Source organism: Anoplopoma fimbria, chromosome 23 (assembly GCF_027596085.1).
Source record: "Anoplopoma fimbria isolate UVic2021 breed Golden Eagle Sablefish chromosome 23, Afim_UVic_2022, whole genome shotgun sequence".
NCBI classification, from domain to species: Eukaryota; Metazoa; Chordata; class Actinopteri; order Perciformes; family Anoplopomatidae; genus Anoplopoma; species Anoplopoma fimbria.
The window spans coordinates 9,480,902-9,498,464 of NC_072471.1; the positions used below are offsets into that span (position 1 = coordinate 9,480,902).

A 17,563-nucleotide genomic window follows, 5' to 3' on the forward strand; every position below is an offset into this window, starting at 1 on the left:
AACAGTAGACCAGACGAGGGTGAAGGGATCTGGGTCGGGGTCCTGGTTTTTGGGAGGAACTACTGGCATTGGAGAGGTTGACATGGAGAAAGATACAAACAAAATGAGAGCTGGGCACGACCTAATACTACAACTTATTCTCATCATTATGAATATTGGTCCAATTGACACCATACATAGCGCAAATCCCTGAAAAATTCGATTCAGTTTTTACAAATACCGACTGACCGTACACCGCAAGCATCTTGTAACAGCTTAAATGATATGTTTCATACTAGAGAGATTACTAAATCAGTTTTCCCTCAGCCAATAAAATGGTAAATTCAGCAGCAGCCAAGAGCAGCAGTAGGTGGTTGGTAGGCGAGTTGGAGGGATGATTGGTAACAAATACTGCAGTGAGAATGGCTCCATAATGGAAGAGAAAATCAGGGAACCGATAAGGTGTATGTGAAGTGTTAGAGAGAGGGACAGAGAGGGAGAAGGTTAAAAATAGAAAGAGGACCAAGAAAGGCAGATAAAAAGTGAGAGAAGGGTGTTAGTTAGAGAGTCAGAGGGAGCGATACCATAACTGTCTGCGTGCGGTAAAACAAGCTCTTCAATCTCTGTCCTCTTTGAGCCCTTTTTTATTTTTCAACCCTTCCAACCTTCACCCCCTTCGACATGTCAACCCTCCACCGGTCCCGTCACTCCACTAGGCCACTGAGGAGATCTGTTTGTCCTCCCTATCATCCCCTTCCCCCTCCCCGTCTCCCATCAGCGGCTGCCTCTTCTTCAGCTCTCTCTGGTACTTGGCCATCAGCGAGGCGTAGATGCAGCCGTAAGCCGCGGCTGCAACCATCATGATGCAAACGATGCCGCACACCACGCCGGCAATCACCACGGTGCCGATGGCGCGGCGCACGCTCACGGGTCGGTAACGGGCGCGGACACAATCCAACGGGGCCTCTCCGCCTCCACCTCCTCCTCCTCCACCTCCTCCTCCTCCTCCTCCTCCTCCTCCTCCTCCACCTCCCGTGTTTGAAGATGAGTCATCACCAGTGTTGCTGTTGTCAGAGACTGGTGTTGCCCCACTGGGGTTAAGAGCGTTCCTGCTGCAGGGTGGAACGCCTCCTTGTCCGGGACGGGAACCGTCACCTCCTGCTCCCCCGTTCTCATCTTCAAGTTGGAGGCAGTAGTTGAACATTTCCACGGGAACGCCGCGGATGTCTCGCCCACGCAGATCCTTTGGTAGCGTGCACTCCACTGCGTCCACTTTCCCCCCTGAAGGAGAGAGAAAGAGGTTCAGAGACAGTAGAGAGGTCTTTTATAAATGCCTTATGCCTGTAAAGCAGTACCAATTAACTGAGAGAGAGGAAAAGATAGAGTTGGGTGGTTGTGCCAACAGTAAGATGAGTCATACATCACTTAACACACACACACATGGTTTGCTGTGCCCTCTACACTAAGTTAGAGATAGCCCTAACTAAGCCCTTCTATAATTCATGAGATGACATGCCTAGCTTCAGCAGAGCCGTGTGGGGAAGGGAGAAATATCTGAGTCACTAATTCCCACAGGCTGCAGGAGGGTGGTGGATCACCTTTGTTATCATCACATGATGAATTTGTCTCCATGTGTAGTATTTGTCCCGAGGTTGCGTTTTGATCTACAACCTCAGATACATTAAGCAACATAAACAATGATATAAAGGCAAAGGATAAGAGAGAGGCAGAATGAGGGAAGTGATATTTGGCCCCCAGGTGCTTTTGTCTCGGCGTGCGGCAAAAAGAATCCCACTTGCAAACAGAGCTCGCTCTCCCAATATCTCCAAATATCCCAGCCGTGTGTGCTTGAAGTGGTTCGCAGGAGATAGAAGTCAACACAGGCTGCTGTCAGCGAGCGTTTCACACTTGTTCAGTGCTTTGTCTTACTTTCTAGAACACATATCATGCATCTTCTACCCTTCCAACAGACACTGTCTTGCATGTTCAACTACGAAATGTCTCCGTGTAATTTATCTTTGCTGCTCTGGTGATGATTTAATCATGTGTGCCCTGTGTCGACCTCGGTCTGACTTTTACCGGACTGAGCTGGAGAGTCAAGCCAAGCAAAGGAGGAGAGAGCAGAATGAAGCAAGGAGCAGCATGGAGCGGAAAAAGAGATGCTTCATTAGCGGGGCAGCTGAGGCCCAAGGCGCTGAGGTGAATGTAGATTTTTACACATGAAGAGAGAGCGGAGAGCAGCTGTGGTTATCGGATGTATTAACAGCCTGCAGGGACACGTGGACTACACACACAATGAGCGCGGCAATGTGCGTTCACTCACCGACGCAGTTGTATTGTGTTGTATTGCTAGAAGCACAGGCAATTGAAGCACACACCTAGCTATCTCTGGTGAACTAGAATTCTCTAGTATCCACCCACCTCTCATTGCCCTCCTGTGCTGTCCCCTTATATAAATCAAATCAAAGCACCTTTTCAAAGCAGGTAACATAAATCAAACATCTACCTCTGTACAGCAGCCACTCCATCCAGTGTTTGAAATCGCGGAGGTTGCAGTCACACTCCCAGGGGTTGTGTCCTAGTTCCAGGTGTTGGAGGTTAGCAAGTGGCTCAAACGCTGCCCTCTCCAAGCCATGAAGGCGGTTACCTGCCAGAGACAGCCACCTATGAAATAATTAGAATAAAAATGTATAAACTTTTTTAACACCAACAAATAAGACAAATGTTCCCCTTGTGGCAATACGTTTGTGGCAAATTGTAATTATTAATTGCATGCTTGAAAGGTTTGTCTGAAGAAATGCTAAACAAACAGGTCATTGAACATCAAGTCGATAATTTTGATGTCATTTTGCATACATTTTCCAAATTTATATATACGATATATTGTCAGTGCACATTGATCTAAACATGTCAGTGAACAGAGTGTGTGCTGACGTCTACCTGAGGCTCTGCAGCTCATCCATTAGCCCCAGAGGAACAGAGGACAGACCATTCAGGGACAGATCCAGACTCTGAAGACCCCCCAAACCCTGTAGAAAACATCCAAACAAGCTCTCTGTTCAGCCATCTTTGCTCATACAGTACGGCATTGTACAGTACATTTCCCATCATCTCATATCAGTATTATTGGCTTCTTTCACTGTTGCCAAGGGGCACAGCTAGCACCGCTCGATGGGCTTATCTTGTTTGATTTAGGGCCCCAAGTGAAGTCATGACACAAGCTCATCTTGCAGACTGCTTTGGTTTGAATATAAGTGGATGAAAGTGATGAGCAAACGATTTATTTATTTTTGATAAAATATTTACCAGCTGGACGGGATCCCAGTCATGTATATCTGCTTAGGTTGGCTCTACTCCTAAACAGAGCCAGCAGAGCATCAGTCAGGAGTTGAAACAGTGTATCAGTAGTGGTGTCAGTTTCTTTCTCTATCCAGATGCTTTAGGATTTTGGTGGATTGGCTGATTTGATGGTATATTTTACACAGTGCATGACTGTATATCATTTAGCACTATGTCCTGTATGATCCCTAGCTTGAATATGACGTCAGTGAGCTTCTTATAGACTGTACCATGTGTGCTGTTGTACCTGGAAGAGATCTCTGTCCATTACTGTTAGTGAGTTGTTGTGCAGAGTCAACCTTGTCAGGTTGGACATGTCTCTGAATAATCCAGCGGGTAAATTATCCAGGTAGTTGTTAGAGAGGTCCAGCTCCTAAAATACACACATATAAAAAAAAAAAAAAAATTCATTTACATCCACATTTGCATTGTAGACACCACATTGCTGATGCTTTTAAGAAAAAATGGAAAGTGAGATTCAGAAACCCGTTCCAAGAGAATAAATGCATAAATCCTGGATCAATCTTAAAAAATGATGAACTGCTACAAAACTTTAACATTAACTTAAAACTTTAACACATTTTATACCTTAAACTGGTGCTCCTACATTACATTACATTACATTACAGTCATTTAGCAGACGCTTTTATCCAAAGCGACTTACAATAAGTGTATTCAACATAGGTATTCAAGAGAACTACTAGTCACCAGAAGTCATAAGTGCATCTCCTTTCTTAAACAAGCATCTAAAAGCATTAACCTATTCAGAGTAAATCACATCAAGTGCTGTCGGAATGAAAAACTTTTTTTTTCTGCAGATAGATGCTCAGCAGTGTGGAAATAAATTCCCTTTCTTTTCATGTGCAGTAACTATCGATCATTTTTAACTCCTATATTTTAAATACCAACTTTACTTTGCACACAATATGCTAATTATGTTAGTAGCCCTGCAAAACTTTGAAAATGTCAGCTTTTCTTAACTTTTCAGACTTAGAGCATAGGAATTCTGCAGACCAGAGAGTATCGCTTAGTGTGCAAGGTCAGTGCAGAAAACACAACAACGCAACAACATGTTCAACTGTTAAGCCAAAGAAAAATTCCACTGACAGTAATAAAAAATGGGCTACAGACCTCTAGAGTGGAGAGGTTGGCGAAGGCAGAGGCTCCCAGCAAGGCAAGCTTGTTGTTGGCTAGCAGGAGGGAGCGGCTCCCAGGGGGCAGGAGGTGAAGGGGAGGCAGGGAGGAGAGACCCCGGCCCCCGCAGTCCACCACCAGACCGTCTGACCCGCAGAGACAGGGAGGAGGGCAGGAGGAGGCCGCCGGCAGCAGCGAGGCCACGAGGCAGAGGACACAGAGGAAGACTTGAGGAAGAGAAAGAGGAGCAGAGAGACAAAACATGATTATTTTTTTTTTTTTTTTACAGTGAATTATCTTTTCTTAACTAATCAGGAGGATGTGTAGGAAGGACTGCAGATAAAGTGGGAGAAATAAGTGAACACATAAAGAGGAATGAATCGAAAGATGGAGCGCTTTTAAGTGGAAATTATTTTTGAAAATCAGTTTTTCATTTGCAATGTGTGACACATGGTCAACCTAGCTGTCAGTCATTTGAAGAACCTTGTCTTAGATGCATGTTAGACGTAGAGAAAGCATTAGAAAGTAGAACCAGAACCATCCCGTTCACAGAAACTTTTACAGCCAGTACTCCGGTTAGTATTTCCAAGGCAGCAGTCTATTCACAAAGCCATCTCTTTTCCATAAAAATGCTCTACTTGTGTGTTTTGTGTTGTGTTTTGACTTCGTCTTTGTCTATTTGTGTGTATGTTTGTGTGCATCACACAGCAGTCTGCGTGACACTCGCCAGGGAAATCCCTTCTGTTTTATTTTATTCTGGACTGATTGTTTTTTTCTGGCTGACTATAATCATTTCATCATTCCCACTCATAATCTGTTTCTTTCTCTCTTCTCCTCTCTCATTCTGTTTCAAGTTTTTTGTGTCTGTCATTTTTCGCACCTTTTCCGTCTTTGTTTGTATCCATCATCCGAGGCTTTTTCATTCATTTCCTTTTCATATTCATTTATTTCTCTGTCCGTCTGTCTTTGCATCTGTCTGTCCCTCATTCCACTCCACTCCTATTCCCTCTCGCCGTCTGCAGTCTCTTTATCTTTCTCATTCTCCTTCACGTCAAGTCTCTTGGCACTGCTCTGTATTCCCTCAGTGTCTCGTTACAGTGGCTGACTTTGTTTCCGTCCATTGGCTTATCAGCACGACTTATGCTTTATCTCTTTGAGTATGTGTAAATGTGTGTGTGCGTGTGTGTGCTTAGCACCAACAAAGCGTGATATTAAGAAAACTACTTTGTCTAAACACACACACACAGCACTTTTTACTTCCTGACAACACTCTGCTTCGCCAGCAGATTTCATCACTTCATTCATCTGCATATTATTAGCATCTATTTCTCAGCGTGCCATTGCCTTTTGTCACACTATGTCTCACCCGCTGCGTGTTGTTGTATTTTTCGCTCTCTCTGTTAGTCCATCTGTTTTCTCTAAATTTACTTTCTTTCTCATTTTCCTTCTCCTTCCTCTCGCTCACATTCAAGACTCCATTGTCTTTCACTATATAGCCTGTCTGGCTCTGAGAGTGATGAAACTCTGTGAAATAGCCTTTTACTGGCCACTCCACATTGTAATATGTTAAAACACCTGATGAACATCAGAAGAAATAAGTGACAATGAAGGTCATCTCAGTCTTCTATAGTAACTTGGTCTCCGTTTATCACCACTGATTAAATATGAAGCTTAAAATGGCGCAGTGAGAAAGAAAGTTGAGAGGATGCTTTATAAGTCCCATTAAAATCATGTTTTATTCCCTTTTAAAGTGGTCATAAATAGGAAATTACACCACTGGAAAGACAGTGAATTTAATTAATGATAAATGATGGGAAACGCATCCAGAATGGAAACATGAATGATTTATCACCTCTTTAAGCCCATCAAAAATATTAAAAGGGACAGTTTGACATTTTGGGAATTTTTTGCAGCTACGCCACAGCCAGTTAGCTTAGCTCAGCTAGTTGGTTGCCTAGCAACTTCATGGTAATGGCAGACACCAGGGAATACTTATATTCTCCCTAATGCCATATGTTGTTTTACACTATGTTTTTTGTGCAGAAACAAGATAAGGCATTTTAACAGGCGAGTTTAAGGGGTTCTGATTTTTTAATTAACCTTGGACAGAGACAGGCTAGTTGTTTCTCCCTGTTTCCAGTCTTTACGCTAAGCTAACCGGCTGCTGACTTTAGCTTCATATTCATCGTACAGACATGAGAGTGGTATCAATCTTACTCTCATGAAAGTGAATATATGCATTTCAAAAAAGAACATTGCAAGAGCAGCCATTTCTCAACAAGTCTCGCAGTTAAATTTAAACCTAATTTTAAAGTATTTTTTGTATGCACATCAACTCCCCAGGGTAATAATGTGTCATTTTTAACAGCAAATACAAAATATCCGAGTGCAGCACGTAACACCTCTGAGAACTACATTGTATAGTTCTGTGAATACACGCTGACTCGCTGGTCCAGAGAAATCATCTTTTCTCAGACAGCAGAACATGACCTCCCCCAAGCAGGACACTGCCCCATTCTGTAATCCAAACCAAAGGTTCAGAAAGTGAAGACTGTGGCTTTGTAATAGAGATCAACATGTGACCTCTCTGCTGTTCCTGTATCTATTATCCTCTCTGCTCCATCCAGCAGTATAATCCTAATCTCTGGGAAAAAATTAACGCCACCTCATAAATGGATGAAAGGAGAGATTTTAAAGTATCCTGAAGCGTCTCGTGCCTTCGTACTTTGTTGTGGAAATGCTTCAGAGGGCCAATCCTTCACTGCAGCAGCTCGGGAGGAATCTGGAAGGATTTTAGCTGCACAGTAGCTGTGAATTTGCCAGAACGGCTTTGAAAAGGTGCAGTAGTGCAGGCGATTTGTGAGGACGTTGTACCTCAGAGGTAGAAGCATTGTTATACAACTAAGAGAGAGTAAAAGAGAGAGCTGGGGAGAGAGAGAAGCTGTGATATTTTGCTTCTTCTCCCTCATATAATGTCACATTTCAGATTGTAGTCATCTTTATGCACCCTTCATCCCTCTCAGCTTTCTACATGGGCTTTGTTTTGCAAAGGTATTCTTTTAATCCCCTCATTCCTCAGTTCCTCTCTCCTCACCGCAACCTACCTCCCCTCTTCTCACTCTCTTACTGTACATTATAGCTCCCCCTCACCCCCTTACCCCCTCCCTCAGTGCTAAAGCATATCTTCCAACATTCATGAGTGATTTTTGCTGCTCTCGTGGAGGAGGTAGTTGTTGTTTGGCTTATTTTAGCTGCTCCAAATCCTATCTGCTGTTGCGCTCCACGCAGCCAAACCAGAAGGAAAACATTTAGCCACAGTCAGAGGAAGATACGGAGGTTCAGTCTAAATAAGTTTAAGTGGTTCTGTGCGGTTTAATCCAGTCCAAACAGACTTCAGACTGAATATTTTCGAAGAATCCCCAAACACACACTGTAAAAGTGCTGACATTTTGGGCAAATGTAGGCTGGCAGCCATGGGAAACTGAGACACGGCATTAAAATGCAATGCAATGTTCCTGTTTGATTGAAGCAAGACTTCTGAGGCAACGCTTAGAGCAGTATTGCCCAGTCGACTCAACACCGCAATCTAATTGTCACAAGAAACAGTTGTGAGAAATGTATTTCTCTTATTGCCAGGTTGGAGTCTGTGGATGAGGGAATTTGTGAAAGGTGCATAGGCACAGGTCAGCTTTGAATTGGGATAGTTAATTGTTGGAGTATATTTGCATGCTTATTTAAGTTGTTTGTTAGGCTGTGTTTAGTCACGTGGGTGGCTTCTGTACTTTCTGCTTGTTTCATCTCTCTCTGTACAAAGTTGCAGGATTATAGTATTAGACTGATACATACACAGATCTACATATTTAAATACTGTCACTATGTTATTTTTACTGTTTGTCATCTTCATATATATATATATGCATATGAAGAGTCATATGACTACTGTAAACTTGGTGATGTTTGACAGTGTCCTCTAGGCAACACTGTTTAAAAGCTCCAGGGCCTCAGCTGTCTGTACGTTTATATCCAGGGGCCCCTGGGTGATACTGGACCCAGCTATGATGTCATCTCTACAGGCACCTCCGTTACCAAGCACAGTTGCATGTTACCAGGGGCCAAGCTGTTTTCCATGCAGGCGACAGACTCCCTGCTATCTTATTACTAGAAGGACCAGCTGTCTTCTATGCAACCGACTCACTGGCCTGAATTTCTTAAATCTTTAATGTTTCACATGGTCCTCTGAGCAGAACTCTGATATAAAGAGTTTACATTTGACTCCTGTGAGCTAAATGACCTGCACGCCTTTACAACAAATCCTTCATGTCCACAGTGGGAATTAATGAGTAGCATAAAAAAACGCAGTCAGTCAAAAGTAGTGCTCAAATGATTAGTCAAGGGCTTCAGAAAATTGTGTCTTTAGTTGCAACATGAATCAACAGTCCAGATACTTAGTCAACTTCTAATTTATTTTATATATATATTTATATATTTTAAGGGCATTATAATTAAAAATGATGTGAATACAATAAAGCACGATAACAAAAACAGTTGATCAGCCACATGATTAATTAGTGCCTTCATTAGCAGCAATTATGATGGCATATTTTTGACAGCATATTTCATCTATAATTATTATAGGTATGATTATGATTATGATTATGGTTATGGTTATGGTTATTAAATATTGGCTGCCAGGATCCATTTTGGTTTTGGTTTGGTGATGTTACAAAACTATAGGTTGGAATTTATATAATCGATGATAAGGGTGCATGATGGATTTTTGATTATGCCTTCACCTGTTTGAGTTACAGAGACAGCTCTGAGCAGAAGTATGTTTAAAAATCATAATTTGTCATATGTGATGTGTAATCTCCCATCTATAATACCTAATCATGCTGTGTGGCCTGTCCTTCTACAGCAACAGTGTCTGTGTGATTTGTCCGAGGCTGTTACATATCTGGTCTCCACCGTAACCTGAGACCTCATTCAGTTAGCAGATGGAAAATAGCCAGCCAGTGTGCGTGTGCTCACCTTGAATGTGTGTGAGTGTTTGAATCTCTTTTTACACTACACAGTCTACCATCTCACTAAATGCATGGCTTTTCTGTCTTTTGTATAAGAGGTATAAAGGAATACACAACACTCACACACATATAACATCACGATCTCAGCAGTATCACCATATTATTTCAACATTGACAAGGTAATGCTGTGTTTCCGTAGCAACCTAGTGCTGCAGGCGGTGGTAAAAAGATGAGAGAAGTTTGAGGGGTTCACATCAAATCCCGTCATTTAACCCACATCATCTCCTTTCTCTCACGCACACAACCTTTCTGCCTGACTCTCGGGCACTTAATCGCTTACTCACACACAGAAAGTTATGGTCACACACACACACACACACACACACACACACACACACACACACACACACACACACACACACACACACACACACTCACACTCACACTGACACACAAGTACGGCAGTTGAGAATAAGCAGGAACAGGGTGTGGGAGTTTAGGCTGCACTCCTGCTGACAGTGTGATGAGGAGAGAAGAGGAGAGATTGTAGTCGTCCTTCAAAATCTTGGTTCCTGTACTTTATTTCTTAGCCCCGATGGGATTACTTCCAATATTTCTCTCTATTTCTGTCTATGTCTTTCTCCCCCTCTGTGTTTACTCTCTCATCCTCCATTTCTCTCCCACCTACTCTCTCTCTCTATCACCCCCATCCATTTTTCCCGTGATGAATCCTGCACCGGTAAGAAAGAATCATTATTTTGACTTGGAGGGGTGAGTGGGTGAAATGTAGGCTGATCTGCCTCTGTAATTCATGCTATCTGTATCAATTTGTTGTGACACAGATGCACACACACACACACACACACACACACACACACACACACACACACACACACACACACACACACACACACACACACACACACACACACACACACACACACACACACACACACACACACACACACACAAACAAAAGGCATGGCCCATGGGAGAGTATGACATGACATTGTTTTTGTGATAGTGGCTATTAATTAGCGGGAGTGACAGGTAAGACAGAGAGAAGGAGAGATGAAGGGATATAAACAAAGGACAAAGAGATGATGGAAACCAGATCATCAATAAAGCATATTTTTAAGGCCAGTTTCAGCAAATCCACAGTTACATTTTCTCACTGGAATACCATGTCTTTGATGGATGTGGCATTTCTTTCTACTGACCACTCATCTGGGCCCCAGTCCAAGGCTGAATACATTCAGAATTTGGAGAGAAAAATGAAGGATGCTTGGCTTTTGATGTCACATCCGCATCAGTGCGACACGAATAGAATAGATTTTGCCTTGGACGTGAGACATGTCATAATGTATGCCCACTCATTCCTAAGAAGGGATGGTTAGACAGATGGTATTGATCCAAAGCGCACACACACATACACACAATATTGTTATTTGTTTTTTTATGTGAGATAGATAGATAGATAGATAGATAGATAGATAGATAGATAGATAGATAGATAGATAGATAGATAGATAGATAGATAGATAGATAGATAGATAGATAGATGGACAGATGGATGGATAAATGGATAGATACATAGATGGATAGATACATTGATAGATAGATGATGGATAGATAGATAGATAGATAGATAGATAGATAGATAGATAGATAGATAGATAGATAGATAGATAGATAGATAGATAGATAGATAGATAGATAGATAGATAGATAGATAGATAGATAGATAGATAGATGGATAGATAGATAGATAGATAGATGGATAGATAGATAGATAGATAGATAGATAGATAGATAGATAGATAGATAGATAGATAGATAGATAGATAGATAGATAGATAGATAGATAGATAGATAGATAGATAGATAGATAGATAGATAGATAGATAGATAGATAGATAGATAGATCTCTTATCTTGCTAATTGGATGGCCTTTTCAAAGGCTTGTGAAGTGTTCACAAAAACAAATCGAGCACATCTCAAATGGCTATATTATCCAGGGCTATTATCAGCCAATTCCTGTGATTACTTGGTAAGGCAAGTACTATTTTTTCTCAGGAATGAGCCCTGCTGGCTTATCAGCCTCATGCTGGATCCACACTGGACTTGCTTAGAGTGTAATACTATATCAGTATCCTTTGACAAGTGCTGAACTGGAGCGGTGCTGTTTGTGGTGAAGGGGATTATCCATATTTATCCTTGCCAATATCCTTTGAAATTGGGCCAGCACCATGTATGTGGGTGTTTCAACTGGCACATTCCTGTTGCACCTGCACCAAACTAAAGGACGCAGGTTCCTGCATGCATTGTGTCCAGCTGGAGCTAGTTCAAGGTCGCCATAGCACTCTACAAATTCCTACAGGACAACGGTAGCCAAGCTGGCTTAAGGTCACCATGACAACAAACTAGTCGTTAATTCCTATGACAAACATTACAAACTGCCACCAAGGAGGCCAGGGGTCAGAGCCACAGTGCCCCTGATAGAAGATAATATTTCTGTGTTCCTAGAATGTTCAATGCTATAAACCATTGTAGGTGAGAGGACAAAATAAATGCTCCTGGGGAATTTTTTGAGAGTAAAATCCAAGTTTTCCCTCAATGGAGAAACCTTGTTGTTGACTCTGGAATTAACCTGTGATCACTACTTCTCGGAATGACTTTCAATAACAGTAAAATGGCTGATGACATACTTGAATTTGCCAGATGCTTTGGATAGTTTGCCAACAAGCTGTCATTCCAGTTCTATTTAACTCCGAGTCTCATGTAACACTAAGGGATCAGGCTCCACTCCAAACATAATGCTTCACACACACACACACACACACATACTCACTCACACACTTTGTCACACTGCTGTGGCTTCATGCCAAACCCAACATCCCAGCGGGGTTTATAAGTGCCACCAGCTACTAACCGACCAGTGATGACTTTGGGTAGTTGGTACCCTCTCACAGCTGACCAATGTCTTTGACGTGGTCAAATCAAACTGGTTAAACAGGGAATGCATCAAACCAATTTAACAGCCTGGCATCAGCTGCAAGTTAGATTTGACTGTGTTACTGCACTGTGGCTCTCTTCCAAACATTATGCTATACTCCCTTAGTCACTGCACTGTATTAGAGCTGTACTCAAGGCATAATGCTATAACCTAAGTCCCCGTATTATGGCTCCATTCCACTCCAAATGTTTTACTCTCAGTCAGTGCATTAGGGTCTCTAATCAAAGCCAAATCCTCCCTCCTTTCATCCCTTCATCTCTGTCACTCTCCGTCACTCTAGTGAGTATGTGGTCAGTTAATCTGCCGGCTTTGTTTGGGTCTCTAACAAGGTGCATAAACACATACACATGCACAATGCAACCAGATAAACTACAGTGTGTGTTTAGGTGTGAATAGGAATTAATTCATTGCTGTGCGCGTGTGTGTGTGTGTGTGTGTGTGTGTGTGTGTGTGTGTGTGTGTGTGTGTGTGTGTGCGTGTTGTGTCAGATGAGACAGTGTGCTGGGATCATGGGGGGCCTGGAGACACCATATGGTCTCTGTGTTGCTCATAGACCTCTCTGTTCTCCTCTCTCGCCTCCCCTCCTTCATCCTTTCTTTATCTCCTCACTGTCTTCTCTCTATCACTGCGCCTCTTTGATCTCACATCTCTCTTCCTCCTCCTCCTCCTCCTCCTCTCCACTCCCCACTGTTTCCATCTTCTTTTCTCGCTTCCTCTGTTTCACTCTTTCTGTCACTTCATTTTATATCATCGCCCTCTCCTTTGCACTTTTAATTTTAAAGCTCTTACTGTCTTCTTCTGTCGTGTTAAGTCACTTTTGAGCTCTTTTAGCCTTGACATCTGTTTTCTCTCCAGTGTCTGATTTTTGGGTACCACTTTCTCTTTTCATAACCTGACAAGCAAAAAGTTGTTGTTAGTGGCCTATATCTAAAGTATCAACATCTTCCATCTCTCATCTTTTTGGGGGGGAATTTACATGAATGAAAAAAACCTGAATTCAAATGAAAATCTTTCCAGAGAATATGCACATTTTTCCAAAGTATACACCATCCACCTATTTAAAACCACTTGACTAAAATATGTGTTTCAAGAGACAAATAAGTTATACAACAATCTCCGATGGAAATACATTTATTACTCATTTGGCACATTTTTTTTTATTTTTTACTTTGAGTCGCAATATTGTAAAATTGGATTTGAACACTCGAGAAACACCCATAAAGCAACCTCCACAACCTTTCAGAAATGTAATATTGCTGCCTGTCTCATGTAGGTTACAGCGTTTCATCATAGTTTTACCGCCATTAGTTGAAAATATGGCCACGCTAGCTGACATTGAAAAATACCAACACTTCTTCCTCTATTTTTCTTCTTGATCTCTTTTCTGTCATACAGAAAGTGTTTGCTTTAGCCCTGCTGATGAAAGCCCACCTTTGATTTTTGCAACACAAAATACTGAATGTAAAACATCTTTTGTAAAAAAACATTTCTAAATGTACTTGATCAGCATAAGAGGGAAATGCATCTTGATGATTGGAACCGTTTCTCTGTACTGTATTAATCTGACATATTCGTTGGCTCTGATTTGATGGGATGCCTACCCCCTTTCTACTCCTATGTGCATCTCCCAGTGATTCAGTGTGTGTTTGTGTGTAAGTGTGTGTATGACAGTGTGTGAGGACTTTGAAGAGTAATAGCAGAGATCAGAGAGCTTCTAAGCTTTGTGAGAAAAATGCAGAGACAGTTTAAAAGCAAAGGAGACAGGCAGAGAAAAACACCTGTGGTGACAATGCCTGGCAGTATTGATTATGCACATTTTGTCTCAAAAAAGAATATTGAATTGGACTGAGGTGCGAGAGACTGTTCTGGCAATATTGTGTTAAATCCATGCCAAGAACGTAATTGCATGGAAGAGATGGAACATTTCTGATGACTAACAGAGAATGTGTTAGATTCTCATTCCCAAAAAGGCTTTAGCAATACTGTTAATACAATATTTATGTTGAAATGAAATGCACGGAGAGAGGGTAACTGAAAGAGGTAATGCAGTTATGTTGATGTGAATTTAATGCAGAGATTGATGGAATGATGGAGGAAAGGTAGAGGGACAAGTGAAGAGAGAAAGAAGAGGTATGAGGTGGTCGAATGGAGATCAGACCAGAGGGAGGTGTATCTATTGACATAGGTGCTGTGTGGGTGTGTGGAGGGTCTGACAGATCGTGGTGCCCTGTTTAGTGTCTCCGGTGTTACAAAGTAGTTTGTGGGGGCGTTGACACTGCCGGAACAATAATCTCCCCAACAGGAAAACAAAGATCCCTGTTCTTTTGGTCTCTGTTTTTGCAAAGCCATTTATAACTAGCCGAGATTGCAGCACATGTGTTCATGTGTGCACGTTTGCGTCATAACAGATGTATAACAATAGAGAATGAAAGATTGCAGAAAGGTGCTTTCATGTTTGCTTATTAGCTGAGGAAGTGTCTGGAATATCTCAGAGAGCAGGATCCAACCACTCCATTGTCTAATCCACAACATGCACACAGCTGTCGTATCTGTTGCTATGCCACCCGACTTCCGACGGATTTTTGTTTTGACTGATTGTACCCGCGCTATGAGATGGGGAAAGAGAAAGAGACTGTGGGGAAAGAGTGGACGGATAATGAGAGGAAGGCGGAAAACAAGACGGGTGAAAAGGGGAAAGAAAAGGGAATTGAGATATGTGAGAAAAAGATGAGGGACAAGAATGGATGAATGTGGGGGGGATTGGACAAAGGACAGGAAAGAAAAGGGAAGAAAAGAGGGTAAAATGGACCGTAAAAGAACGAAAAGTCAGACAAATAACCTGCAGGTCTCTCACCCATCATTCTCCCCCCCACTTTGTTTGCCTTCCACAGACTGCTGGCTGTATTAATACATACAGTAATGTGGCATTTCACTGGAGGACTTGGCACGTGGCCACAGCAAGCTCAATGCCCTCACCCTTTGTGTGTGTGTTTGTGTGTGTGTGTGTGTGTGTGTGTGTGTGTGTGTGTGTGTGTGTGTGTGTGTGTGTGTGTGTGTGTGTGTGTGTGTGTGTGTGTGTGTGTGTGTGTGTGTGTGTGTCTGGGCATACTAACATTAGCAGCTGTCAAAATAGACAGTGTTCTTCCTTTCATGTGTAGTTAGAAGTACAAAAGATGGGAATAAAATAGAGCAGAGTGGAGTAAGGACAGAGCGCCTTTTTTCCCCCCCTCCTCCTCTTCACTGTTCCTCTCATCTCTCTCATCTTTTCAATCTGCTTATGTCGACTCACCAGGTCTGGCCAGGTGGTGGGTGGTAGAGCTGGGTGGGGGCAGGCCAATGCCCCAAGGGGGGTGGGTGTTCGGGGGCATGACACAGAGCTCTGCAGCCTTCCTCTGTCGGAGGGGCGGGGCTATGGGGGCGTCAAGCCACCATGCCTGCGGCCTCCACTAGGGCGCCGACTGCGAAACGCTACAACAAAACACCTGTGGGAAGAGAGAGAAAAAAATGATTGAGAAAAGAAGCCTGAATGAAATAAGAGAATTTTTCTCCCTTTTACACTTAATACTTTTGCAAATCCTACTTCTTTGGGAAACTGTTGTTGCACAGGGCGACACAAACTAATAAGCACTTACACTTGCACACATGTGTACACACACCCATACACGCCAGCACCTTTGCTCCCTTGTGTGCGAATGTATGTGCGTATATGTGCTTGCGCTATATTATCTTATAGCCCCCCTGGTATTTCATAGGCATAAATAATAGATGTGTGTGTCTTTGTTAGTTTACACAATCAGTTTGCCTTTCCCTCAGACAGACCCCTGCTGCTACTGTCTGGCACAGAGACTGACACACAAAGAGGGACAAAGCGAGAATGACACAGGGAGTGAGAGGGGAGGAAGAGGGAGGAGGAGGAGGGTGAGAAAAGGTAGGTTAAGGGGGAGGATAATGTCATTAACTTGGAGGAACAGAGACATATGGATGGAACAAAAAAAGAACAGAGTGAAAAGGAAGAGAGAATAAATAGGAAGTCTAACGCAAAACGTCATTGCATCCGTTTGTGTGTATGATTCTGCAAAACTACCCTTGGGCAAGGCAGGAGACGGTAGAGTGCTGCTGACACTCTTTGAGCGCTTCGCTGAATAAATAAAGGTAACACAGCAACCAAACTGAATCCCGAGTAAACAGCAAGGGACATGTCACCTTGAGAGTACATATAGATCCTGAAATTGTAATATTTTGGGGATGATGGTGTCCAAATGATTCCGTAAATTCAGCTGTAACAATTTCGAAGGATATTTGCATGGTCCACCAGAGCAAATCTGTTAAAAAAATATATACAAACTTTTTAACAAAGGAAATCAACAATACAAGAGTATTCACATCAGGCTGCAAGTTTAATAAGAAAGTTCTATTGTACAAAAACTCTTTGCCTGTGGTCCACTCATCTGAAATGTCATGGAAAATGTTGTGTTACCATTGTGTATAATATAGTTAGTTGTATAGTTATTATATTGTTCACAATTGTGATTTTGCTATCTATACTAACATGGTGACGGATTTGTTGTGTATTTGTGTATCAGTTTGATGGATGGACTTTTGTTTTGATTAAGAAAAGTTGAAAAGAAAGACCCAGTCTAATTACAGCAGTGTAATGAAACAAATCCCACATGATTTTAAAGAGATGAGTCTTCTTGTCACTGTTGAGTCATTACAGGGAAAATAGGTTAGCGGAGTGGGAAATTGCCATGGGAGAACGCTTGTTGGAACCTCAGTGCCACATGACTGATGCTCGCTGTTGACTCGTGCCCCCCTGGGCCAATCAGTGTAATTTTTAAAAATGCTGGAGTGCTGCTGTGGGATGCATCTTTTCCCAAAGTATCATCAAAACCCAATCAGCAGAGTGTGAAATATCGCACTAATCTGATTAGGCCGTTGTTCAGTAGTTAGCTGTTTGTGGGTAAAACTCAGAAAAACAAGCAGGCGTTTTTTTCCCTACTCTGCTTATTTTTACATAAAGTTGGTGAATGTGTGTGTGTGTGTGTGTGTGTGTGTGTGTTAGCGCTAATTTGTG

General features: G+C 42.3%; 2 protein-coding genes across 2 annotated transcripts in view; one reads left to right on the forward strand and one right to left on the reverse strand.

Annotated features, from left to right (window-relative positions):
- cacna2d4a (calcium channel, voltage-dependent, alpha 2/delta subunit 4a) overlaps positions 1 to 17,563 on the forward strand; it is an 80,163-nt gene that overhangs the window by 27,376 nt on the left and 35,224 nt on the right. The gene's annotated exons all lie outside the window — the stretch shown is intronic.
- Positions 692 to 15,857, reverse strand: lrtm2a (leucine-rich repeats and transmembrane domains 2a). Its single transcript, XM_054624443.1, has 7 exons — positions 15,779 to 15,857; positions 4,450 to 4,679; positions 3,566 to 3,691; positions 2,920 to 3,008; positions 2,486 to 2,643; positions 1,009 to 1,260; positions 692 to 951 (listed from the first exon to the last, which is right to left on the reverse strand). Exons 1-7 carry the CDS (start codon positions 15,855 to 15,857, stop codon positions 692 to 694), a joined length of 1,194 nt encoding a protein of 397 aa, XP_054480418.1.

Coding starts and splice junctions, on each gene's coding strand:
- lrtm2a (XM_054624443.1), bottom strand. CDS start 15,857: ATGCCCCCGAACACCCACCCCCCTTGGGGCATTGGCCTGCCCCCACCC. Junction 4,680..15,778: donor CCACCACCTGGCCAGACCTG/GTGAGTCGACAT, acceptor CTCTTCCTCAAG/TCTTCCTCTGTGTCCTCTGC. Junction 3,009..3,565: donor TGGACAGAGATCTCTTCCAG/GTACAACAGCAC, acceptor TGTTTTCTACAG/GGTTTGGGGGGTCTTCAGAG.